The sequence below is a fragment of the Camelina sativa genome, chromosome 16, assembly GCF_000633955.1.
Source record: "Camelina sativa cultivar DH55 chromosome 16, Cs, whole genome shotgun sequence".
Lineage (NCBI taxonomy): Eukaryota > Viridiplantae > Streptophyta > Magnoliopsida > Brassicales > Brassicaceae > Camelina > Camelina sativa.
Window position 1 is genome coordinate 25,082,501 of NC_025700.1, and position 24,973 is coordinate 25,107,473.

The window sequence follows — 24,973 nt, forward strand, 5'->3', positions numbered from 1 at the left end:
CCCCCCCCCCCCAAAAGTTGGTTGTTTTAGATTGAAATGTTGAGATCAATCTTAGGCTTCTTCTCCTTGATCTTGGTCATAGAATTAGAATTTGCAGCAGGCAAAGAAACAATAACGGTATCACACCTCGGACATTTCGGGTTGTTCATCATCACCAAAACATACGACAAACATCCAGGACACCCAGCCGCCACCGGCGTCCGATCATGATCATCAGAAAGTACCGTATCGTCCGGCGATTGTCGTTTCTTGAACACAGCCGGAGGATATCTCTCCGCTCTCTCCAGAGCTGATTTCACCTTGTCGAGAGTGCAAACGCTCTGGAAGTTGCTACTACTATTAGTAGCGTTGTTGGGAGATAACGGCATAGGACGAGAAGAACGAGAAGAAGGGAGCAGCTTGAGTTCAAGCGTCGTGGTGTCGTCGAAGAGGTTTAACAAAGGCTTCGGAGGATTACTACTCGAATTCGGTGGGAAATTCAAATCTTGAAACGTCGGTACTGTTTGATTGGATTGTTCTGCGTTTGTTATCGACGATGAGCTCGTTGAGTTACATCGTTGCAAATACACTTTCCCTGACTGTTCACACACACAAAAAAATATCTAATCAGCCCAAAAAAATCGCGATTTACATAGGAGAAATCTAACGTTCGATTTCTCTAAAAATCTATAATTAAAAAAAAAAATGACGAACCTTCAAATCGAGGCGTTTTTCATAACCGGAAGGGACTTGAAGGTCGAGGTCAAGCTCAAGAGAGCGAACACCTGATGATCCTCCTCGTCCGCTTCCAAGGAGGTCGCGAGTCATGAGCGCAGTAGATTTGGCTCCGGGAGATTCTTTTACCACCGCTCGGTCGTCTTTGTAACCGCTAAGTAACCGTACGAGAGAGCTGACGTCAGCGGCCATATCAGAGGAATCTGTGAGAGAGAGAGAGAGAGAGAGAGAGAGAGTAATTGTTGGGAAGGGGTGTGTAAACGCAGAGATGAGTTATATAGAAGGAGCCTAATTACTTAAGTAAGGGTTGAAAATATTAAATGCGGCACGTTCGGTTTATACTAAAATTCGTAGTATTAATTAAATATACGATTTAATTTTTTTTTTTTTTTCAAAATTGATTTACTTTACTTTCTAGGAGGAGGAGTAGTACGTAATTGTGTATACGAAGCGCTAAATACTAGTACTAGTACTATTTAATGAGGGGGTTACACTTACATTTATCGTTGTACCATTATTATTGACTAGCAATTTTTAACACATTTAATGTTGGTGTTGTTGATGTTGATGATGATGATGATCTCTCTCTCTAATCTTCTTTCTTTTCCCTACTTCACCACTACACGTTTTCTCACTATTCGTTTCCTTCCTTACCATATATTTTTTTTTCTGCGTTTTTATTTATGTATGTAATAGTACAACAAAATGGAGCGGTTTACATGTAATTCATCTTATAATTGGACTCCAAGTGTAATTTTTGCTTGAATGAAACGTTTGTTCAAATCAGTCTCGAAATATGCATTTATTATTCTGATAATAAACTTATTTATGTTCGTGTAGTAATTGTTTATAAGGAGGAGGAATCGTCGAATGGAGGAGAGGAATTATAGGAGAACGAGCCAAAGTGTTTTAAATGCGAGATAGAGAGAGATAGAGAGAGAGAGAGAGAGAGAGAGAGTTATTAAACGCATTAATTGCTAAGCGTCTCTCCATAATTACTTTTCAAACCTCCCTTTTTTACGACTTCTTCAATTAGTGATTTTAATGACTTCATTCTTTTTTCTTTTTTCTTTTTCTTTTGCCATCCGTGATTAATGAATGATGACTAATCCTGTAATTCATTATTGCGCAAGAAAAAAAATATTGAAATTATGAAAATGTTATTACTAGTATTATTATTCAATTGCTCTTTCGGGTTTCATTCCGCCGTGTTGTTGACTTTCAAAAACACTACTATTAGTAACACTTAGCTAATTTGTTTTATACCGACATTATTTTCCTGCTGTCAACATTTGCAAAAGTCATTAAGATAATACTCAAACCACAAAAAAAAGAAAGGAAAGAAGATATGGTGAGATATTAATTAATTGGCTTTTTTAGGAAATAGGAAGGTGTATGCATTTAAGAACAGAGAGACCCAAAGAGCTTCGAGCACAGTAGTAGTATTTAAAGATGAAGTTATTTAGGGTGACGAAGCGATGATGCCTCACAGACGATTTCTCATTTAATATAGTACTAGCTTTTCATTAACTTGCACACACACACAGACGAATAGTATAGCATGTGTGAAAGTAATGACATACTTTATCGGGATTGGTTCGATTGACGTCAAGAGTAGTTACTAAAATCATTAACAAAATGATACGTTTTTTGATTTGCATTAAGGTTTACCAAACTTTATATAAAAAATGAGATATTGAATAAATATAATTGTGGTTTCAAAATGTTTATTTTTGGAGGATAGGATACGTATTCCTAATAAGACGGCTGGCCCTAAATGTGTAACCGTACCACCACCAATATATACAGGGGTGAAATTAAATTTGGTAGTATTTATTTATATGGCAGTGAGACTGGTCTTGGGGTTTCAATGCTTTTTAATGGAAGATTGGTGGGGTTTTTCAATTGTAAGTTAAATGATACTACTATTTATAAGTGTAAATGCATATTGTAAACCTTAAATTCCCAGGCCATATTTAGTACTCATTCTGCAGTCGATTTTCTGTTTTTTATTTATTTACTTATGATGAAGTGGAAAATTTTAATGTTCTTTTTTACCAGAAATAAGGTACATACACCTAATGCTACACAAACAAAACTTCAAAAATTTGATATATCCAACTTAGATTATTCGGATACAATGTTTAAAATACGTTACCAAGAAACTATTCACCCCTAAATTAAAAGGAGTGGAGGTCTCATAAAACAATTTGTAAGTGGAACTTTTAAAAAAACTACTATCGACGTTTTAGATGATAAAAACATGTAACTCTGTGAATTGTATAGATTCGATGATTTTATTATTAGAAGTTACCCGAAATATACCAAACATGTGCAGCGTTAAAATATATAATTTGAAAAAAATGCACTCTATATATATTGGCTGTTTCACATAGTCAGGCCTGTTTAGAGTGTCTTGAGCCCAGTATCTAGAAAATCCGGCCCAACTATATTTTCTCGCTTGTTTATCGCGTCCCAGTGAAAATTGTTTAAAGTACTCCGTTAGTTCGTTTTGGAAATAAATAAGCTCTCAATTAGAGGAGAAACGAGAGGCCCTTTAGGGCTGGGCAAAATAACCGATAACCAAATAACCGACCGAAACCGAACCGAAAAAAACCAAACCGAACCGAACCGAAATTCTTCAAATACCCGAATGGTTAGTAAAAATCTATATCCAAACTAACCGAAACCGAACCGAACCGAACCGACAATTAAATGGTTAACCGAAATATCCGAAAACCTAGAAGATATCAAATATTATATACTTAATATTATGCAAAACTATAAAATAAACTTAAAATATAAATTATTTCTAGATTCAAAACAATTAAATATTTTAAATAATCAATATATGTAAATGTTATTATTTTGAATTTACAAAGTTAAATACTATTTTGTAAAATTGAATCCATATTTTTCCCTTTTTTGTATTTTTGTTATTGTATATTTGGTTAATTTTGGTTATATTCGGTTAGTTTTGGTTATATTTGGTTTATTTGGTTAATGTTAATATAATTTATGTTAGTTATGGTTATTTATTTAAATAACCAAACCGAAACCGAACCGAAAGAAACCGAACCGAACCGAACCAAAATTTTAAAAATATCCAAATGGTTATTATATTACTATATCCAAAATAACCGAAACCAAATACAACCGAACCGAAACCGAATGGTTAACCGAATGCCCAGACCTAGGCCCCTTAATAGATTTTTACTGTCACGCGTTCATAAGTCCTGTTACCACATGATATAAATACTAATTAATCTGATAATAAAACATATATAGTGATCTAGTAGTTGTGACGAATGGCTTGCGAAGTTATGAGACTACTAGGGGTTCAAGTATTTCTGTTGTAATATGGACTAATAATGGTTGACCATTAGACAAATTTATTTGGTATCAGAATCCATATGAGATTTGGACCGTGGTCCTTCGGTTATAAACAACACATTTGTGTTAAAATATACTATTTATATCCTCATTACAAATCCATGTGCGTCATGCATGCGTAATCATTGATTTCATCTGCCTACCTTTTTTAGGTTTTTTTTTGGTGTCGTGAGAGTTATCTATGCGTGATTTTTATGGCGTTATTTTATTCAAATTCGGAATTATTAGCTCTGTGCTTGGACCTAATGAGTGATTAGTTAGGTGATCAGGAAAAAAAAAGTAACCATCACTGTTAAGTAAATGTCCTACACCAACCCAAGGATGGATAATATTATTGTTTGATATCTCATTTTTTCCAAGATTAGGTGTCTTATTTGGTCTCTTAAATTGTCTAGTCCAAATGTCCAACATAAGCTTCTACTTAAAAAACTCTTTTTTAGGTGATACTTAGATGATTTTGATTTTGATTTTGATTTCATTGTGTTTTCCTTTTAAAACTTACTTGTTTTAAATTTATCTTTATAGTATAGCTTGTTATAAATTCTAAACTTCTAACTTTTCTGAAAGATTATATTTGTCATATTTTATCAAACGCAAAAACAAAGCATTTATTTACAAACGGCAAATTATATACTTTTAACTCACGACACTCGTCTAATTAAATCTTTTTTCAAAAAAAAACTAACTTCAAAGTCAGTACACTCAAAACTGATTTTGACGTTGTATTGCCAGTAGCAACAGGTGTGTGCTTTCTTCATAATTTTACAGAATTTAGTTTTAGAAATAAATAATATATTATACTTTTTAATGTCCATCGTTTCGATAAGGTCCATACTCCATATAGGGACGTTGAAATTTTTATTTCAATTTTGTTTCCACTCATTGTTGTCCTTTTTTTCTTAATAAAGGTTTCCCACTCATAGTTGTTTTGTTCACCAACCTTCTTCTGATTACAAAAAGAGACTTATAAAAACGCAAAACAAATATTTTTTTTTGTGTCGATCGTATGGACTTTTATCGATATAATTTCATAATTAGACAGTTTTTTTTTTTTGGTCACCAATTAGACAGTTTAGAAATATTTCTTCTTTATATTCAAACGTATTTTCTACTTTATTCTTCTTAATAGTTGCTTATTAACGCAACAAAATTGGTGGGGGTTTTACTTCGACTTAATCAAATTCAATTATTTTAAATGCTTAATACTCCAAAAAATGCATGGAGCGTATATGTACTATATATAGTGGTGGATTGGATAGATCGTAATTACTATAATAGTTTTGGATGGTACAGAGAAAATAATTAAGTAATGAAAGGTTTGGTGAAATTAAGTAATTAACGTAGCCAAGTGCCAACAACAACACCAAACCCACCAAACATTTGTTTTAAAAAGTCAAAAAAGACGTAAGTCTTTGACCTCTTCCACTCTCGTTAGTCTTCCAGTTTGGTGAGTTCGTGCACTATGATCACATACACTCCTTACGCTTTTTGTTGTTTTCGGATGTGATTATAAATTACTTTATAAAGGTTTCTTATTATTTCTTCTGTCTCTCGTTTAAATGTTCTATTTAAGGATCAGAAAACGTCTATATTTTTTTCTTCTAAAAGATGACATAATTTTCATTTAAGTGATACAAGTTTATTTAATTAATGTCGACTGTTGACAAAAATATCAGTATATAGCCCATGGCATGACGTATGGAGTGACTGCGTTATTAGCAAAACAGCCTTATTAGTGGGAGTTCATTTTCTCGTGTTATACTACTGTATCTACATGATCGCGGGATCTCTATTATTCAAAAAGTTAGTAATACACAGATCAGTCTGATTAGAGGAGAGGAGACTCGCTGACAGACAAAATAATATATTCAATTCCGATGTATTACCTTAATCTAATTCTTAATTAAACAAGTTGTAGCTTTAGATTCTCATTTAGTCAAAAACACTACCTAATGTTTTGCCACTTTATAAACTCTTAGACTACTCCACATGTGTGATTGAAAATATTTATTTCGGCTGAAATTTTTTAGATTATTTCAATTAACACTTGTCGACATATAATTTGACATATCTATGTCAAATTTGATGAGTTTTATAAGAGACGCTAGTTTTTGGTGATAATAATGAATAAAAATGTATTTTTGATGTCAAAAACAGAAGAAAATACGTACTATTCATGAATTTACTTGTAAAACAAATGTGAAATATTCATGCATCGCTGTTAAAAGAAAATATAAGTTGTGCATGCATCATGTGGATGACAAATCAAGTAAAATATGAGAAAATGGAATCATACCAAATTATATCAACCATACCACAGAGACAACCTTTTCCCACTCAACAAATCTGATTTGACATTTATTAATTCCTCTGTTTACATTCATCTTTCTCATGTCAAGATCACTCTCTTACCTCTCCCATATATATATATAAATCAGAGAACCACTTATATTCGGTAAAAGTGAATCTCTCAATACTGAGTGATATATATATGTAGATACAAAGAAAGAGGAGAGAGGGAGTGGGAGAGAGAGATAGAGAGAGAGAGAGAGAATGGGGAAGGGAAGAGCACCTTGTTGTGACAAGACCAAAGTAAAGAGAGGTCCATGGAGCCCAGAAGAAGATTTGAAACTCATCTCTTTCATTCAAAAGTTTGGTCATGAGAACTGGAGATCTCTTCCCAAACAGTCTGGTATGTTGTTTGCTATATATATGTTGTGTTCATTTTTAAAATGGATCATAGAAATAGGCTTTGCTTTATGATTCTGAATGTGTGTATATATGCAAATGATCAGGGTTATTGAGGTGTGGGAAGAGTTGTCGTCTAAGGTGGATTAACTACCTCAGGCCAGATCTGAAGCGTGGCAACTTCACTGCAGAGGAGGAAGAAACAATCATCAAGCTCCACCAGAACTATGGGAACAAGTAAAATAACTAGGCTTATTAATTAGTATTGTGCTCATGGTGAACCAAAAAACAAAGTGAATTGATATATTGACATTAAGCTTTCTGCATTATGATCAGGTGGTCGAAAATAGCTTCCCAACTTCCAGGTAGAACAGATAACGAAATCAAGAATGTGTGGCACACCCATCTAAAGAAAAGATTGGTACAGAGCGATCTCACTGCAGATGAACCAGCTTCATCACCTTGTTCAAGTGATTATGTTTCTCGTGGGAACGAGAAGAAGTCTCGAGCAGAGGATTCTTTCAACAGAACAACTAATCATGAGTCATCATCGAGGACATCAGCTGTGTCTTCTGGTGGTTCCATTAACCATTCAAACCAAGAAGATGATCCAAAGATAGGCCTGACGTTTGAGTACATAGAAGAAGCTTATAGCGAGTTTAAAGACATTATTCAAGAGGTAGACAAATCGGATATGCTAGAGATCCCTTTCGATACAGATACTGACATTTGGAGTTACTTAGATGCTTCAAACTCATTTCAACAATGCGCTGCAAATGAGTTCAGCTCAGCTTCAAGAGCAGAAGAAGAGTCTGATGAGGATGAGGTTAAGAAATGGTTGAAGCACCTGGAAAGCGAACTCGGGTTAGAAGAAGATGACAGTCAACAACAGAGAACACAAGACAACAAAGAAGAATCATCATCACTACTGAAGACCAGTTGCTACGAGCTCATGATACATTAACTGAAACCAAAAGGCTTATTTTTTCACTTTATGAGTTTTATTTTCAATCCATGACCAAGAAAATATACTTTATTTTGGGAGATATATGAATATTTAATGGAAAGGTAGGTTTAGTAGATAAAAATGTATTCCATATTTTAAATGTACAGTATTTGGCATTTTTCAGTAGCCTGTAGATAAAAACAGAGCTGGTCAAAAGAAAAGATACAACTATAGTAATCTGAAAGATTCTTTCATAGAATCTTAAATTGACTGATAGCTTCTTTGTATTGAAAATTTGGTAGTCAAGTTATTTGAAGAAGAATATTGGGTAGGATTGGTATGAAATATCTCCATCATCTAACAAACAAAACAAGAAGACCAGTTGCTAGCTTTTTGCTGAATAGCAAAATTAATTTTGACGTTGAACTTATCAACGAGTTGAGTTAAGCAAGCAAAATTCTTTGTCCACAACACTAAATTAGATAGTTAATATCAAGAATGTTGCATCTATGAATGTTTTTGAAATCATATAAATCAGGCTTGTTTTGTAAATTTCGTACAAATATCAGGTCTAGTTTGTAATTATGTATAAATATCAGGTTCATTTTGCAATATTTCTTAAAACCTGGCAAAACGACGAAAGCTATCGACTTGATGATACAGTTTTGAGCGGGTCGGGTCGGGTCGGGTCATAGGCATGATCCAGCCGTTTTTTTTCTGCTATACAAGAATCGACTTCGATTTCGCCGTTTGGTGGGTTTGTATAATTGATCGGAATCAATGGAAGAGTCCGTCGTAGTCCGCCGTGAAACCGATGGAGACGGAGAAGCCGTCTTAGCCGTCTTTGCACAACTGAAAGTTCTCTGCACGGAGCTTCAAATCCTATCGCGAAACCCTAAAAGGAATCCGGGCACGATCCCTGCATTGCTCCACCTCCTTCGCCGTACTCCTCCTGCCACTCTCCAGTCCTTCTTCAAGTAATATATTCCTCACGTCTTCAAGTTTTCGCTGTTATATATTTCGCTTGTGGTATATCGTCGACTTGACTGTTCATCGTTTGGGAGGAATGTGTAATATAAGTGGGAACTGTTTTGTTTCAGCTACACTTTGTTTCCATTGCTTCTTCTGTTAGACGCCGCAGTTGCTTGCAGAAGTGAGAAGATAAATCAGCCTAAGAAATTTCCAACTACACCTTATACTTATAGAGTGAGTGATAAAGTGGTGGTAGGCGTAATCCATTGTCTTGAGGAACTTTTAAAGAAGGGTCACATTGGATCCATTGATCAGGTGAAGTGGTTTAATATTCTCACTTACCTTAGTTTGGATAACATAGATATTCTCAGCTTAGTTATAATAGAAAATTACTCCCACAGATGGTTGTAGTTATGAAGAAGTTAATTAGTGGTGCTGCTCTACCCCCATCTGTGGCTGCTGAAGAGTTTCGTGAAGGGATCATCAGATGTTTCCGCGCAATTATCTCTGGTCTGCTTCCATGCTCTGGTGATTTTTGCTCATGTCAGCGCACTGTTGGCTGGCCTCAACTGTCAGATACAAAAGATTATCAAGCTCAAGTTTCAGAGTCTTTTAAGTATGATCTAGACACCGGAGAGTGCTTGCTTGCATTTCTTCAGTCTCCGTCTGCTTTGGCTTCTGTGGGTCATTGGCTTTCCATTCTTCTCAAAGTAACTCCCTTTTCTCCCTATGCTTTACTTTCTTTTTTACTATGGAGTCTTGTAGTTGTATACATTCTAAAGTAAATTAATTTGGATTACTGCATACAGGTGGCTGATGCTGAGGCTTCTCGAGGAGATCGAGGAAGTGCAAACCTTCGAGTTGAAGCCTTCATCGCCTTACGGATACTTGTAGCTAAGGTAACTATTAAATTTCTAAAAAATTAATATGGAAACCTTTTTAAGGAAAAATATCTTCTGGACCATTTCTGACACTTATGGGTCCTAATGAGAACATGTTTCTTTTTGTAGATTGGTACTGCTGATGTGTTGGCCTTTTTTCTACCTGGTGTTGTTAGCCAAATTGCCAAAGTGTTGCATGTTTCGAGAGCAATGATAAGCGGTGCTGCCGGAAGTGTTGATGCATTGGACCAAGCAGTTAGAGGTTTAGCCGAGTTTCTTATGATAGTCCTTGAGGATCAAACTAATTCATTGGCTCTTGGCATTTCTGATGATGATACTAAGTCGCAGAAGCATGAATCTGCGCACTCAATTTTGGACGAACTTCGTTCTCTGACAACAAAATCTCAAGGGCAGAGCGACGAGCTGACAGAAATTACAAACCAAGACATTGTAACCATCAATGTACCTGCAAAACCCAATCTGAATCCGAGTCGGGACTCCTTTCATGTTGAACGTACAAAGGGATGGTTAGATAGCACTACTTCTCACGTGAATAAGCTGTTGTCTGAGACATTTCCCCATGTATGCTATTTTCAACACGTATATCCCAAATCCTTTGGAGCTGTTTTGTCTCAGTACTGATATCGTCGTAATTGGTTTCAGATTCTTATTCACCCAGCCGGAAAAATACGATGGGATTTTCTCGCAGCAATACGTGGATTGCTATCTAAGAGCTCTTGTTCGCTGAAGGGGGCTAGATTAGTGATGTTGGTAGGTTCATAACTAACAACAACACATCAGTTTGGATATTTGATATTCCATTCCAATGATTTTGCCACTGGATATATTTCTTATAATGATGCAGGAATGCGTATGTACTCTGGCTGTTGATGACTCCGATGAAGTTTCTGTAGCAGCTCAGGAATTTCTTGATGATTTATTCTCCAAACGTACAAATCACCACATAGAGAGTGATGTAATCAAGATCTTTAGCAGGTATTGTTCTCTTTGTTGTTATATTGTTTCTTTCTTTTGTATCCGGCTCTCTTAAAATGTATGTGTGTTTTATTCTTCTTCCGGGACTTGTTAATGACAACAGACTGCTTGAGAGGCTTCCAAAAGTGGTTCTGGGGAACGAGGAATTGCCTGCACTTTCAGTGGTGAAGCAGTTACTTGTCGTCACTTACTATTCTGGACCGCAATTTTTGGCCAATCATCTTCAGTCTCCCGTATGTATTCTTTCTCACGCTCATAGGTTTGATGCCACTTCTTTCTTCTATCAGCAAAAATTTAGTTCCAAAAACCAAACATGATCTGATAATGGCTTGCGATATATGATTAATTCTTCTTGGCATTATGTTATGTAGATAACAGCCAGCAGATTCCTGGATATATTTTCTCTCTGTCTGAGCCATAATTCAGCATTCACCGGTTCTCTTGAGAAACTCATCGCAGAAAGGCCTTCATCATCGACAGGTTACCTCCCTTCAATCACAGAATTAAAAGTGGGGAGTCAGGAGACTGGATACAACCGTACTGTTCCAAATTTCACTGAAGCAGATCAACTAAATTTGGAGACATCGTCGGCCACTAGCTATATGTTACCTCGCATGCCTCCATGGTTCTCTTACGTTGGTAGCCAGAAGCTCTATGAGATGCTTGCTGGAATCCTTAGACTTGTAAGATTATCCTTAATGGCAGGTCATTTCAAATTCCTCCGAAACCATTTTTTTTGTAAATTACTCTGCATTAAGTTTATAGATGAGGTGGTTACTGATAATAAATGACCTCGTTGAGTTTGTTTGCTAGGATTTGAAAATGAAGGGCATTTAGCAGTCATCCTGGATATTCCTCTGGGGGTTTTCCGTAAACTAGTTTCAGATATTCGTGCAAAGGAGTATAATGGAGAAGACTGGCAGTTAGTTGGCCAGGCGGCAACTGCTGCTTGTATACTGAATGAGCTGATTTTTGGTCTAACGGATCAAGCAACTGATGCTCTCTCAAGACTGCTTCGGAAGTCAAGAAAGGGAAGTGACAAACTTTCCTGGGAAATCTCATGGCATAAACGTGCAAAAAGTCATCTGATTGATTGCGTTGGTAAAATCTTGTACGAATACCATTCTTCTGAAGTGTGGGATCTCCCTGTGGACCAAAAGACAATTCCTGGGCAAACTGATTCCGATGTTCAACTTTTTAGTCCGCATTTCTTAAAAGACTGTGCAATGCTACACCAAGTTATAAGAGAAGGAGTAGGTGTATTTTCCTTGTGTCTTGGTAAAGATTTTTCCTTGTGTGTTGGGAAATATTTTGTTCCAAGTGGAGAGAGGGAGAGAGAATGGAGAAGGGAAGAGCACCTTGTTGTGACAAGACCGAAGTGAAGAGAGGTCCATGGAGCCGAGAAGAAGATTTGAAACTCATCTCTTCCATTCAAAAGTTTGGTCATAAGAACTGGAAATCTCTTCCCAAAAAATCTGGTATGTTGTTTGCTATGTACTGTGTTGATTTTAATGGATTTTAATGGATTTTAAAATCAAGCAAAGCCTTTTTAGTGGCTTTTCTTTATGATTCTGAATGTATATATTATGCATATGATCAGGGTTATTGCGGTGTGGGCATAGTTGTCGTATGAGGTGGATTAACTACCTCAAACCAGATCTGAAGCGTGGCAACTTCACTGCAGAAGATGAAGAAACAATCATCAAGCTCCACCAGAACTATGGGAACAAGTAAATCATTAGGCTTATCAATTAGTATTGTGATCATGGTGAACCAAAAAACAAAGTGAATTGACATTAAGCTTTCTGCATTATGATCAGGTGGTCAAAAATCGCTTCTCAGCTTCCAGGTAGAACAGATAATGAAATCAAGAATGTGTGGCGCACCCATCTAAAGAAAGGATTTTTTCAGAGCTCAGGAACCGATCTCACTGCACATGAACCAGCTTCATCACCTTGTTCAAGTGATTCTGTTTCTCGTGGGAACGAGGATAAGTCTCGAGCAGAAGATTCTTTGAACATAACAACTAACCATGAGTCGTCATCGAGGAATGGGATGTCTACATCTGTGTCATCGGGTGGTTCCTTTAATCATTCAAACCAAGAAGATGATCCAGCGAGTGGCCTTATGTTTGAGTACATGGAAGAAGATTATTGCGAGTTTAACGACGTTATTCAAGAGGTAGACAAACCCGATCGGCTGGAGGTCCCTTTCGATGCAGATCATGACATTTGGACATCTGTGCCATCGGGTGGTTCCATTAACCATTCAAACCAAGAAGATGATCCAACGATTAGCCTTATGTTTGAGTACATGGAAGAAGATTATAGCGAGTTTAACGACATTATTCAAGAGGTAGACAAACCGGATCTGCGAGAGATCCCTTTCGATACAGATCATGACGTTTGGAGTTACTTAGATGCTCCAAACTCGTTTCAACAATGCGCTGCAAATGAGTTCAGCGCAGCTTCAAGAGCAGAAGAAGAGTCTGATGAGGATGATATTAAGAAATGGTTGAAGAACCTGGAAAGTGAACTGGGGTTAGAAGAAGATGACGGCCAACGTACGAGCTCATGATACATTAAATGAAATTTTTGGTAGTCAAGTTCTTGTTGGGTAGGATTAGTTTGAAATCTCTTTTATCATCTAAAAACAACTGCCATCATAAAACTACAAAACAAGTAATTAACATGTATATTAACGAGTTCAGCAAGGAAGGTGCTTTGTAATTAAATAAACAAAATATCATGTTTATTTTGAAATTATATTTCCTAAATCCTGAACGTTAATGGAGATAGACAAACTAAAAAAACAAAAAGGTGGAAGCTTAGATCTTAGTACTGCCTTGTGAGAGATCGTATAGTTTACTTGGAATAGAAGATATTAGAGAAGAAGATAAAGCAACAATTTTTTTTTTTTTTTAACATTCAAGCTCTCTATCAGTTTGGACGTTGCTATCCGATGCCGTTTCACGTCTACTGAGTTAAAAAAAATTAGGTTTTTTATGTGATAAAAATGTTTGTAGGTTTATTTAACAATAACTGTAAAGATATGAGGTCTGTTTTGTAATTATGTAAACATATGAGGTTTATTTTGCATTATTTCTAAAAACCCTACCTAAAGGAGGAGCAAAAGTCCCGGTTTTATTTTCCGGCCAACGAGAAAGCTATTGACTTGTTACAGTTTAATCGGTCGGGTCTATTGCATCGGGTCGGGTCAGGTCATAGTCTCTACTCCAACGCTGACTTCAATTTCGCGGCTCCATCTCTCGCTCTCTGTTTGCTTACTCGAGTTTGGTGGTTTTGTATAACTAACTGATCGGACTCAATGGAAAAGTCCGTCGTAGTCCGCCGTGAAACCAATGGAGAAGACGTTGAGGGAGAAGCGGAAAGAGAAGCTGTCTTCGCACAACTGAAAGTTCTCTGCTTGGAGCTTCTAAACCTATCGCAAAACCCTCAAAAGGATCCGGCCACGATCCCTGCTTTGCTCCGCCTCCTCCGCCGTACTCCTCCTTCCACTCTTCAGTCCTTCTTCCAGTTAATATATTCCTCACGCAAGTCTTTTTTTTTTTTTTCTGTTTTCACTTTTCTTGCATCTGTTTATCTTCTGCACATGAGCTAACTCTTTCAATTTTTGCGTGTGGTCTACTGTCGACGGTTCATTGTTTGGGAGGAATGTCTAATACAAGAACTGTTTTGTTGTATGTACGTTTCAGCTACACTTTGTTTCCATTGCTTCTTCTGTTAGACGCCGCCGTTGCTTGCAGAAGCGAGAGGAAAAATCAGCCTGAGGAATTTCCAACTACACCTTATAGAGTGAGTGATAAAGTGGCGGAAGGTGTAATCTATTGTCTTGAGGAACTTTTAAAGACATGTTACATTGGATCCATTGATCAGGTGAAGTGGTTTAGAATTCTCCTTTACCTTTATTTGGATAACATTTTGTCAGCTTACTTATAATAAACTGTTTGTTGTAAAATTTATCCGATAGATGGTTGTAATTATGAAGAAGTTGACTAGTGGTGCTATTTTATCCCCATCTGAGGCTGCTGAAGAGTTTCGTGAAGGGATCATCAGATGTTTCCGCGCAATGATCTCTGGTCTGCTTCCATGCTCTGATGATTCTTGCTCATGTAAGCGCACTGTTGGCTGGCCTCAACTGTCAGATATAAGAGATTATCAAACTCAAGTTTCAGAGTCTTATAAGTATGATTTAGAAACCCGAGAGTGCTTGCTTGCATTTCTTCAGTCTCAGTCTGCTTTGGCTGCTGTGGGTCATTGGCTTTCTATTCTTCTCAAAGTAACACTCTTTTCTCCCTATGCTTTCCTTTCTTTTTTCCTATGGAGTCTTGTAGTTATATACATTCTAATTTAAATCAACTTTGATCACTGCATACAGGTGGCTGATGCTGAGGCTTCTCGAGGACACCGAGGAAGTGCTAACCTTCGAGTTGAAGCCTTTATGGCCTTACGGATACTTGTAGCTAAGGTTAATAAAATTAATTTGGAAACCGTTTTGAGGAAAAAAAAATCTTCTGGACCATTTCTGACACTTATGGGTCCTAATGAGAACATGTTTCTTTTTGTAGATTGGTACTGCTGATGTGTTGGCCTTTTTTCTACCTGGTGTTGTTAGCCAAATTGCCAAAGTGTTGCATGTTTCGAGAGCAATGATAAGCGGTGCTGCCGGAAGTGTTGATGCATTGGACCAAGCAGTTAGAGGTTTAGCCGAGTTTCTTATGATAGTCCTTGAGGATCAAACTAATTCATTGGCTCTTGGCATTTCTGATGATGATACTAAGTCGCAGAAGCATGAATCTGCGCACTCAATTTTGGACGAACTTCGTTCTCTGACAACAAAATCTCAAGGGCAGAGCGACGAGCTGACAGAAATTACAAACCAAGACATTGTAACCATCGATGTACCTAAAAAATCCAATCTGAATCCGAGTCGGGACTCCTTTCATGTTGAACGTACAAAGGAATGGTTAGATAGCACTACGTCTCACGTGAATAAGCTGCTGTGTGAGACATTTCCCCATGTATGCTATTTTCAACACTTATATCCCAAATCCTTTGGAGCTGTTTTGTCTCAGTACTGATATCGTCGTAATTGGTTTCAGATTCTTATTCACCCAGCCGGAAAAATACGATGGGGTTTTCTCGCAGCAATACGTGGATTGCTATCTAAGAGCTCTTGTTCGCTGAAGGGGGCTAGATTAGTGATGTTGGTAGGTTCATAACTAACAACAACACATCAGTTTGGATATTTGATATTCCATTCCGATGATTTTGCCACTAGATATATTTCTTATAATGATGCAGGAATGCGTATGTACTGTGGCTGTTGATGACTCCAATGAAGTTTCTGTAGCAGCTCAGGAATTTCTTGATCATTTATTCTCCAAACGTACAAATCACCACATAGAGAGTGATGTAATCAAGATCTTTAGCAGGTATTGTTCTCTTTGTTGTTATATTGTTTCTTTCTTTTGTATCCGGCTCTCTTAAAATGTATGTGTGTTTTATTCTTCTTCCGGGACTTGTTAATGACAACAGACTGCTTGAGAGGCTTCCAAAAGTGGTTCTGGGGAATGAGGAATTGCCTGCACTTTCAGTGGTGAAGCAGTTACTTGTCGTCACTTACTATTCTGGTCCGCAGTTTTTGGCGAATCATCTTCAGTCTCCCGTATGTATTCTTTCTCACGCTCATAGGTTTGATGCCACTTCTTTCTTCTATCAGCAAAAATTTAGTTCCAAAAAATTAAACATGATCTGATAATGGCTTGCGATATATGATTAATTCTTCTTGGCATTATGTTATGTAGATAACAGCCAGCAGATTCCTGGATATATTTTCTCTCTGTCTGAGCCATAATTCAGCATTCACCGGTTCTCTTGAGAAACTCATCGCAGAAAGGCCTTCATCATCGACAGGTTACCTCCCTTCAATAAGAGAGTTAAATGTGGGGTTTCGGGAGACTAGATACAACCGTACTGTTCCAAATATTACTGAATCAGATCAAGTAAAATTGGAGATATCGTCGGCCACTAGCTATATGTTACCTCGCATGCCTCCATGGTTCTCTTATGTTGGTAGCCAGAAGCTCTATGAGATGTTTGCTGGAATCCTTAGACTTGTAGGATTATCCTTAATGGCAGGTCATTTCAAATTCCTCTGAAACCATTTTTTTTGGAAATTACTCTGCATTTTGTTTATAGATGAGGTGGTTACTGATACTGAATGACCTTGTTGTGTTTGTGTTTGCTAGGATTTGAAAATGAAGGGCATTTAGCAGTCATCCTGGATATCCCTCTGGGGGTTTTCCGTAAACTGGTTTCAGATATTCGTGCAAAAGAGTATATTGGAGAAGACTGGCAATCTTGGTGTAATCGAACTGGTTCAGGACAGTTAGTTCGCCAGGCGGCAACTGCTGCTTGTATCCTGAATGAGATGATTTTTGGTCTAACGGATCAAGCAACTGATGCTCTCTCAAGACTGCTTCGGAAGTCAAGAAAGGGAAGTGACAAACTTTCTTGGGAAATCTCATGGAATAAACGTGCAAAAAGTCATCTGATTGATTGCGTTGGTAAAATCTTGCACGAATACCAATCTTCTGAAGTGTGGGATCTCCCTGTGGACCAAAAGACAATTCCAGGGGAAACTGATTCCGATGTTCAACATTTTAGTCTGCATTTCTTAAGAGACTGTGCAATGCTACACCAAGTTATAATAGAAGGAGTAGGTGTATTTTCCTTGTGTCTTGGGAAAGATTTTGCTTCAAGTGGATTTCTTCACTCTTCGCTTTACCTTCTGCTTGAGAGTCTTACCTGCTCCAGTTTCCAAGTTAGAAATGCTTCAGATGCTGTCTTACGTCTTCTTGCTGCAACCTCTGGCCATCCCACAGTGAGAATTTACGATAATGTAATTGGAGTATTCAATCACATCATAGTGTTTCCTTAAATCAAAACCTTGCTGTTTGTTTGACAGGTTGGGCATCTGGTTGTTGCAAATGCGGATTATGTTGTTGACTCTATTTGTCGTCAGCTGCGCCACCTGGATCTTAATCCTCATGTCCCAAATGTTCTTGCTGCTATGCTTTCTTATATCGGAGTTGCTCATGATATATTGCCTTTATTGGAGGAACCGGTAAGGCCACTTGCAGTGAACCGTTTTTTTCCTTTCTTTCATTATAAATTATCTGCCTTTGTTTGATGTTCGCACCCTCCGAATCATGATCAGTGCGTTAAGAACTTTTTATTTCTGTTTTGGGGGATCTGCAGATGCGATTGGTTTCTCAGGAACTAGAAATTGTTGGTAGACAACAGCATCCAAATCTAACTTCACCCTTCTTGAAGGTAGATTCAATCCTTCGATTTTTTCTCTTGTAGTCTTTTAAAATCATTTGTTTTCTTGGTCTAAGAAACATCACAACCTTTGTTGGTACTCCTGGCAGGCTGTTGGTGAGATTGTAAAAGCATCAAAGAACGAGGCTTGCCTATTACCAGACCGAGCCAAGTCTTATAGTGTTCATGTTAAGACCAAAGCATCTGATGCGATAACATCAAGGCAAGAGAGAGGTTCGGATTCTGACAATAAAGTTGATGACGAGGACGAATGGGAAAACATACTGCTTGAACTGAATCGTTCTAAACGATACAGACGCACAGTTGGATCCATCGCCTCTTCGTGTTTAGTTGCAGCCACGCCTCTCCTTGCATCATCAAACCAAGTCTCATGCTTGGTTTCCCTCAGTATAATCGAGGTATTGGATTAGTTTTTTTGTTGATCTCGATCTCTTTCTCTGACATTTCCGCAACTGAACTTAATCCGTAACCTTCCAATCATACAGGAAGGAGTAGTGGCGCTGGCTGAAGTAGAGGAAGCTTACCGAGCTGATACAGAAACCAAAGAAACAATTGAAGAAGTCATTGAGTTTGCTTCACTCTTTCAGCTTAAAGACTACATGAATGCTACAAACGATGGAGCAGACGAAAACCGCCTTTTACCCGCTATCAACAAAATCTGGCCTTTCTGTGTTGCTTGCATACGTAACAGAAATCCCGTGGTACAATCTCTATCTCTCTTCCTATTTTATCTACAGATCTATCTAACGGTTTATAAAACCTTTATCCACAGGCTGTGCGCAGATGCTTAACTGTGATAACCCGAATCATTCAGACATCCGGAGGAGATTTTTTCTCACGTCGTTTCCGCAATGATGGCCCGGATTTTTGGAAGCTTTTAACAACATCTCCATTCCACATTATGACGGCCAAGAACCTCCGGGAAGACAACAAAACGGCTCTCCGGCTTCCTTACAGAACCGTTTCCGAGTCGTCTTCTTCGATTGCTGAAGGTTCCAGCTTGAAAGTGCAGGCTGCACTTCTCGACATGATTGCAGAGCTTTCTAGAGACAAACGCAGTGCTTCAGCGTTAGATGCAGTCTTGAAAAAAGTTGCGGGACTGGTCGTTGGGATCGCCTGCAGCGGCGTAACTGGCTTAAGAGAAGCGGCTTTGAATGCATTGAGAGGTTTGGCTTGTATCGATCCTGATCTCATTTGGATTCTGTTAGCTGATGTGTACTATTCTCTCAAGAAGAGAGATTTGCCTCGTCCACCGTCTCCAGAGTTTCCAGATATGTCTAGGGTTTTGCCTTCACCGCTGCCGGAAGATTGTCGGACAAAGTTTCTGTACGTAGAGTATGGTGGTCGGAGCTATGGTTTTGAGTTGGAGTTTATCTCCGTTGAGACCATCTTCAAGAAAATGCAGTCTCTGGTCTTTGTAGACCAAATGCATTGTTAATAAATTTGCTTGTAAATACTTTTTTCTGAAAACATATGAAACTAAGGATTAATTATTTAATTGAAATTCTGAGGAAGAAAAATACATTTGTTTACTACTAATTAGGCACTAGAAGGGGGTTTAATTTGTATTGGGTAAAATATTGAGGGCGAGATGCAAAATAAATAAAAATAGGGGTTTAAATGAAAATTTTAGCATCGAGACCCGACCCGGGAAATCTAAATCCTGATCTCGGGGCCCAAATAAATAAATACGTCGCTCGGTCCCTTGCGAGCCCGTTCGTTCTCTAGTCGGAACAAAAAATCATGGGAAGCGAACGGAGCCTCAAGGAGAAGAAGAGAAGCAGAGGTCGGAGCCAAGATGATTCGTCGTCTTCCGATTGTATGGTTCTTCTTCTTTCCAATCGTTTTCTTATTTTGGGATTTAAGTCATAGCTATTCATTCGTGTTCCCGATTCTGAATTTTGTAGTTTGAGTCGGTGAAATTGTGACTTATTGTTATGTTTGTGGAGGAGGACATGATCTGAGACTGTATATGTTGAAATTGTGTTGTTTATTTATGGACAGACGAAGGGAGAGTAGTTAAAAGGCATCGAGGAACAGAGAAAGATGATGAAAGGGCAAGCAGGAGAAGCGAGAAAAAAAAGAAGAAGGAGAAGGAAAAGAAATCTCACAAATCGAGTTCATGTATGTTGTTACTTCTTTATCCATTTCTGATTTCTCACATGATGACGGTAGTCAACTTCTAGTCATAGCATGTGATGGATGGCCACAATTACCTTGTTTATATGTTTAGTCCAGTTAAGTTTGTGGTATGATAATAAGATTCATGTCTTTGCTTCTTCATCTTGTTGGCTGGTTTGAGTTGTTACTTTGTTGTTGCTGCTGATATCTAATGAGTGATAGTTCTACTCATGTGAGCAGCTGACTCTTCTTTTTCTTGTACGAAACATCAATTTAGCTACCTGTTGGTTAGGGGCGAGCAAGAAAGTATGTTGTTTTGAATAAAACTAAACTGCTATTTATCTCTCATCAGCATGACCTGTATTATGTATCTAAATTGATGTATCTTATATATCATGTATCTTTGCTTTTCTGTATGATCTGTATTTCTTGCTGCTGACATACATTGTTTTATTCTTTTTTTACAGCAAAGTCTAAGGATGATAAGCATAAAAAGAAACACGCCGAAGGTGACCACAAGCTAGTGAGCTCTCTCTCTCTCTCTCTCTCTCTTACCCTTTGAAACATATACAAACATCTGATTGTATATTTCGCTCCAACTATACTTTTGTTTGACAGTCTGTATGTGTAGGTCTCTTCCTTTTGTTTAGCCATGGTTTAATTAAAAAAGTCTCCTTGCCCTATTGTGTAATGTTGGACGGATGATCCTAATTGAGATTCTGATAAAATGTTGTTCTTTTTCGCCTTCTTCTTCCAGAAAGAGGGCATTCCAGAGCTATCAATGGAGGACTACTTCTCGAAGAACAACGAGTTTGCTACATGGCTGAAAGAAGAAAAGCGTACGTACTTTAATGATCTCACAACCGAAGCTGCACGAGAATTGTTCTCACGTTTTGTCAAGAGATGGAACAGAGGGAAACTTGAGTCTCGATACTATGAGGGAATCTCCACTGCCCCACGAACAGCTCACAACTGGATGATCAAGCGTAGGTGAAAAAGCAATACCTTCCTCTTTGGTTACCTCTCTTCTTCCTTCTTATGTATATGCAGCTTGATGGTACCAGAGATACCTCTTTCTAGTTGCTCTACTTAGACCTCTTGTTGCAGTACTTCTTAGATTGCTGTTGAGAGACTTGTTTGTAGTCAAAGCCAGTTTTCAGACGAAGAAAAGACATAACATACCGTTTACAAAAAGTTGCTGAAGAACTATCTTATGTAAAACTAAAACGGTTTAGGTTTACCGCTTTTAGTTGTTCTCTTATTTCTGTTATTNCATATACAAACATCTGATTGTATATTTCGCTCCAACTATATTTTTGTTGGACACTCTGTATGTGTAGGTCTCTTTCTTTTGTTTGGCCATGATTTAATTAAAAAAGTCTCCGTGCCCTATTGTGTAATGTTGGACGGATGATCCTAATTGAGATTCTGATAAAATGTTGTTCTTTTCGTCTTCTTTTTCCAGAAAGAGGGCATTCCAGAGCTATCAATGGAGGACTACTTCTCGAAGAATAACGAGTTTGCTACATGGCTGAAAGAAGAAAAGCGTACGTACTTTAATGATCTCACAACCGAAGCTGCACGAGAATTGTTCTCACGTTTTGTCAAGAGATGGAACAGAGGGAAACTTGAGTCTCGATACTATGAGGGAATCTCCACTGCCCCACGAACAGCTCACAACTGGATGATCAAGCGTAGGTGAAAAAGCAATACCTTCCTCTTTGGTTACCTCTCTTCTTCCTTCTTATGTATATGCAGCTTGATGGTACCAGAGATACCTCTTTCTAGTTGCTCTACTTAGACCTCTTGTTGCAGTACTTCTTAGATTGCTGTTGAGAGACTTGTTTGTAGTCAAAGCCAGTTTTCAGACGAAGAAAAGACATAAAATTCCGTTTACAAAAAGTTGCTGAAGAACTATCTTATGTAAAACTAAAACGGTTTAGGTTTACCGCTTTTAGTTGTTCTCTTATTTCTGTTATTGCACTTTTCGAGATTTTGATTTAACGCGGATCGTGTATGTTATTTACCGGCGTTTACAAAGAGATACTTTAAAATGAGTGAATAAAGAGATTCTAAATTGGGTCATTGAGTCTTCACAAATTCCAAAAGTTTTACAGAAGCAAGAACCATAAACTATGTGCAACCAGCCCGCAAAAAAGAGAAAGTGTTGAAATGAAAAATCCGGGTTTGTTGAACGGTTAAGTGAAAGTTTACTCGACTTCAGCCAAGTAGTCATCGATTTCTGCCGGTGTTAGTACCCTGCATATAACATTCTCTTTTCAGATATCGATGGCAATAACAAATATTCTTTTTATTATATTAGTTTGCAGTCTTGAACGTTTACCTGAAAACTTTGTCAGCACCGATTTTGCCAATCTCAATGTTTTTGCTCGAGATTTCTCCCTCGAAACTGTGATAACAAAGAAAGACACAAAGAGGTTTGAGGCTTTTGTAAAATTCTGAAATATAGAAAGAAACTAGTGTTGGTTAAAGTTCTCACCCTTCCTTCAATGTCAATATTGCCGTGTGAATGGCATCATCAAGTTCCATATCTTCTGTGTACCTGATCAGAGTAAAAGATGTCATGACATGGTTCCAAAATCATAAACTCATCATCACAAATGGTAAAATATTACCACCTCTTCTCAAGAAACGTCTTTGCATTCGAAACATTCTTTCCCATTGCCGAAGCTTTCCATGAGAAATATGATCCAGATGGATCCACCTAGTGAAAAATGAAAATCATGAAACATGATGCTATTGATTTATGGATTTTACTTAAACTTTTTTTTAGGATGGTTATATTTTGTTTAATGTGCTGGATACCTGATACAGTTGTGGACCCTTATCATCATACCCAGCCACCAGTAGAGAAACTCCAAACGGCCTAACACCACTATTAACAGGAAAAAAGGAGACAAAAATTAGAAGCCCATTTCAGTAGTCTAGTTTATGGATACAGAATTTCTTTAACAACAATATCTCATGCCTAAATCGATCTTAAAAACTAAGGTTAAAAGAGCAAAGAAAAATGCTCTAAAGTTGAAATCTCTAAGCTAGTAACTCCTTTAGCCCTGTTGAGCATATGGGAAATAGTAACCATAAGTAGATTGTAATATACACACTTGACATAGTACTTACCCCGACTGAGTGAACTCTTGCATCACCGTGGCAGTTTCCCTTACAAGTTGAGTAACGGGGATGGGTTCCTGCAACAATAAAACCCCCTTAAAAGTTGAATCACCTGAGCTATAACAGGGTTATGAATATGCAAACTTATATCAACTGGAATTATCAATCCAAACCAGCAAGTATTGAACATTTGTTACTAGATACTCCCAAGAAAAAAAAGAGAAGATATTAAGATTACTTTGTACAGTCGGAGATATTGCTCGGCCTGCTTCCTACTCTTTCGCACAAGAACTCGGAAATCAGGACCCATACCACTACATAAAACGCAATAACCAAAGTTAGCATTGAAATGATGAGGGCACTAAGGGCACACGCACCTAATGAGAGATACTAAGTACCCAAAACAAAATATAAAAAACTCCAATCATCATGCTATGAAACCAAATGCACCATTAAAAAAAGAAGTAGGGATAAGCTGTGGAGAAGAACCTGTAAACAGTTCCAATGTTGGGAGTCAAATGCTGAATCTTTTGAACCTGAAACAGACATCAGATAAACACCAGTGTCATAGGAACTACGCAACCTAGGAGGGAAGTAACACAAGGGAAAGCAGGCAGAGAAGGAAGAGATTATCAAACTTACAGAGGCTTCATCAACAAGAATAGAGAGAAGTTTCTTTTCTGTTGCAATGACAACTCCGTTTGAAGCTGCAGAAAGAACCCACCACACCACAGTGATGATTATATATATACATATATAAGTAGCTTAAAATCTATCTTATAGAAACTTCCAAGAAAAGAGACCTTTAAGTCCCAGAGATGTTTGGCCAGAACCAACAGCTGTTAGGGCATGTTCAATCTGAACCAGCTTCCCTGATGGGCTGTTTCATAAATAAACCAGAAGCTAAATCAAAACCCAGAGGAAAACAGATCCAAATTACTCTGAAAAATGAGATGCATTTTTTTGAAGGATAGACTTAAGTTTATTAAACCTGAATGTGGTGAGAGAAAACGAGTACTGACTGTCACCCATTGCAAAGCAAAGCTACCTTAAGCAAATCTGTAGGTTAAAAATCCAAAAATAAATGTCAATCTTCTAACCAGATTTTGCTAAATAAATAAAAAAAAGTTCAAAGTAAAACCCAATTAGTAAAATAACTTAAATGAAACGAAATTACGTCTGAGCAAGCAAGTACACTGCAGCCATTAAATCTGACATTATACTTAGGAAAAAAAAAACGACAAGATAACTGTCCGAATTAAGAATCGTAAGGGAGGAGGAAACAAAATCAAAATTCAACCCATCAGCTCTCTCTAGACGGAAACTGACAATTAAGATTGAAGAAAAGAAACCCATCAAATCAAGTAAGATAAGATAAAGCATACCTTTTGATAATTTATGTATGGATCGAACAACGAAATGGACGCAAGAGGATGAAGGATGAACCCAAAAGTGAAAAAATTTAAGCTTTCGAAGGATTTCTTGCACAAAGGGTTGTAGTGAGAGAGAGTTAGAAGAAGAAGAATTATGAAACGGCGGCGTTTTACGACTTTATAATTAACTAATTATTGTATGTCTAAAAGTTGTTAATTACGACCGTGTTTTGCTCTCTCTCTCTCTTTCTCTCGGTCGGTCGGTGATTAAATAACAAACCTGTGTCAAATCTATCTCTCCGTATAAAAGGGCTTACTATTATGTTTGATTTCTGTTCTTACAGCGAGCGATTTGCTTTCCCAATACTAATAAAATTTGATTTTCGTTAG

The 24,973-nt window shown here is 37.6% G+C and overlaps 6 protein-coding genes across 9 annotated transcripts; 4 read left to right on the forward strand and 2 right to left on the reverse strand.

The window, feature by feature from the left end:
• Positions 7-987, reverse strand: LOC104752344. The gene is made up of 2 exons (XM_010474451.2): positions 694-987; positions 7-578 (listed from the first exon to the last, which is right to left on the reverse strand). The coding sequence occupies exons 1-2, from the start codon at positions 904-906 to the stop codon at positions 27-29; spliced, it is 765 nt and encodes a 254-aa protein (XP_010472753.1). The 5' UTR covers positions 907-987; the 3' UTR covers positions 7-26.
• LOC104752347 (myb-related protein Myb4-like) lies at positions 6,388-13,299 on the forward strand. Of its 2 annotated transcripts, XM_019238136.1 has the most exons (4): positions 6,388-6,799; positions 6,903-7,032; positions 7,132-7,238; positions 12,527-13,299. In XM_019238136.1, the coding sequence occupies exons 1-4, from the start codon at positions 6,661-6,663 to the stop codon at positions 13,165-13,167; spliced, it is 1,017 nt and encodes a 338-aa protein (XP_019093681.1). In that variant the 5' UTR covers positions 6,388-6,660; the 3' UTR covers positions 13,168-13,299. The 2 variants fall into 2 exon arrangements, with proteins under 2 accessions (XP_019093681.1, XP_010472758.1); XM_010474456.1 differs by lacking the exon at positions 12,527-13,299 and having other exon boundaries at positions 7,132-7,924.
• LOC104752346 lies at positions 8,423-12,320 on the forward strand. Of its 2 annotated transcripts, XM_019238135.1 has the most exons (11): positions 8,424-8,718; positions 8,842-9,028; positions 9,115-9,423; positions 9,523-9,612; positions 9,724-10,176; positions 10,258-10,365; positions 10,460-10,590; positions 10,694-10,823; positions 10,962-11,295; positions 11,404-12,068; positions 12,191-12,320. In XM_019238135.1, exons 1-10 carry the CDS (start codon positions 8,522-8,524, stop codon positions 11,970-11,972), a joined length of 2,508 nt encoding a protein of 835 aa, XP_019093680.1. In that variant the 5' UTR covers positions 8,424-8,521; the 3' UTR covers positions 11,973-12,068; positions 12,191-12,320. The 2 variants fall into 2 exon arrangements, with proteins under 2 accessions (XP_010472756.1, XP_019093680.1); XM_010474454.2 differs by lacking the exon at positions 12,191-12,320 and having other exon boundaries at positions 8,423-8,718; positions 10,962-11,273; positions 11,404-11,553.
• LOC104752348 (TELO2-interacting protein 1 homolog) lies at positions 13,726-19,575 on the forward strand. Its single transcript, XM_010474457.2, has 15 exons — positions 13,726-14,126; positions 14,306-14,486; positions 14,581-14,889; positions 14,989-15,078; positions 15,179-15,631; positions 15,713-15,820; positions 15,915-16,045; positions 16,149-16,278; positions 16,418-16,751; positions 16,862-17,496; positions 17,581-17,739; positions 17,874-17,948; positions 18,047-18,355; positions 18,443-18,658; positions 18,730-19,575. The coding sequence occupies exons 1-15, from the start codon at positions 13,918-13,920 to the stop codon at positions 19,393-19,395; spliced, it is 4,005 nt and encodes a 1,334-aa protein (XP_010472759.1). The 5' UTR covers positions 13,726-13,917; the 3' UTR covers positions 19,396-19,575.
• LOC104752349 (splicing regulatory glutamine/lysine-rich protein 1) lies at positions 19,620-22,082 on the forward strand. Of its 2 annotated transcripts, none has more exons than XM_010474459.2 (4): positions 19,620-19,776; positions 19,962-20,081; positions 20,546-20,601; positions 21,544-22,082. In XM_010474459.2, the coding sequence occupies exons 1-4, from the start codon at positions 19,701-19,703 to the stop codon at positions 21,778-21,780; spliced, it is 489 nt and encodes a 162-aa protein (XP_010472761.1). In that variant the 5' UTR covers positions 19,620-19,700; the 3' UTR covers positions 21,781-22,082. The 2 variants fall into 2 exon arrangements, with proteins under 2 accessions (XP_010472761.1, XP_010472760.1); XM_010474458.2 differs by lacking the exon at positions 21,544-22,082 and adding an exon at positions 20,836-21,339 and having other exon boundaries at positions 19,627-19,776.
• On the reverse strand, positions 22,123-24,743 carry LOC104752351 (proteasome subunit alpha type-2-B). Its single transcript, XM_010474461.2, has 12 exons — positions 24,596-24,743; positions 24,202-24,269; positions 24,014-24,090; positions 23,853-23,917; positions 23,700-23,746; positions 23,449-23,524; positions 23,220-23,287; positions 22,905-22,974; positions 22,718-22,803; positions 22,579-22,641; positions 22,423-22,488; positions 22,123-22,337 (listed from the first exon to the last, which is right to left on the reverse strand). Exons 2-12 carry the CDS (start codon positions 24,240-24,242, stop codon positions 22,289-22,291), a joined length of 708 nt encoding a protein of 235 aa, XP_010472763.1. The 5' UTR covers positions 24,243-24,269; positions 24,596-24,743; the 3' UTR covers positions 22,123-22,288.

Bases quoted from the DNA above. Each gene is read 5' to 3' on its own strand.
- LOC104752344 (XM_010474451.2), bottom strand. From the start codon at position 906: ATGGCCGCTGACGTCAGCTCTCTCGTACGGTTACTTAGCGGTTACAAA. The intron at 579-693 runs GTTCGTCATTTT...GTGTGTGAACAG, and splicing joins AAAAACGCCTCGATTTGAAG to TCAGGGAAAGTGTATTTGCA.
- LOC104752347 (XM_019238136.1), top strand. From the start codon at position 6,661: ATGGGGAAGGGAAGAGCACCTTGTTGTGACAAGACCAAAGTAAAGAGA. The intron at 7,033-7,131 runs GTAAAATAACTA...CATTATGATCAG, and splicing joins CACCAGAACTATGGGAACAA to GTGGTCGAAAATAGCTTCCC. The intron at 7,239-12,526 runs ATGAACCAGCTT...ATCTCACTGCAC, and splicing joins ACAGAGCGATCTCACTGCAG to ATGAACCAGCTTCATCACCT.
- LOC104752346 (XM_019238135.1), top strand. From the start codon at position 8,522: ATGGAAGAGTCCGTCGTAGTCCGCCGTGAAACCGATGGAGACGGAGAA. The intron at 9,029-9,114 runs GTGAAGTGGTTT...TTACTCCCACAG, and splicing joins ACATTGGATCCATTGATCAG to ATGGTTGTAGTTATGAAGAA. The intron at 11,296-11,403 runs GTCATTTCAAAT...TTTGTTTGCTAG, and splicing joins AAGATTATCCTTAATGGCAG to GATTTGAAAATGAAGGGCAT.
- LOC104752348 (XM_010474457.2), top strand. From the start codon at position 13,918: ATGGAAAAGTCCGTCGTAGTCCGCCGTGAAACCAATGGAGAAGACGTT. The intron at 14,890-14,988 runs GTAACACTCTTT...CACTGCATACAG, and splicing joins GGCTTTCTATTCTTCTCAAA to GTGGCTGATGCTGAGGCTTC. The intron at 18,356-18,442 runs GTATTGGATTAG...CCAATCATACAG, and splicing joins TTTCCCTCAGTATAATCGAG to GAAGGAGTAGTGGCGCTGGC.
- LOC104752349 (XM_010474459.2), top strand. From the start codon at position 19,701: ATGGGAAGCGAACGGAGCCTCAAGGAGAAGAAGAGAAGCAGAGGTCGG. The intron at 19,777-19,961 runs GTATGGTTCTTC...ATTTATGGACAG, and splicing joins TGATTCGTCGTCTTCCGATT to ACGAAGGGAGAGTAGTTAAA. The intron at 20,082-20,545 runs GTATGTTGTTAC...CTTTTTTTACAG, and splicing joins ATCTCACAAATCGAGTTCAT to CAAAGTCTAAGGATGATAAG.
- LOC104752351 (XM_010474461.2), bottom strand. From the start codon at position 24,242: ATGGGTGACAGTCAGTACTCGTTTTCTCTCACCACATTCAG. The intron at 23,747-23,852 runs GTAAGTTTGATA...TGTCTGTTTCAG, and splicing joins TTCTTGTTGATGAAGCCTCT to GTTCAAAAGATTCAGCATTT. The intron at 22,642-22,717 runs GTGGTAATATTT...TACTCTGATCAG, and splicing joins AAGACGTTTCTTGAGAAGAG to GTACACAGAAGATATGGAAC.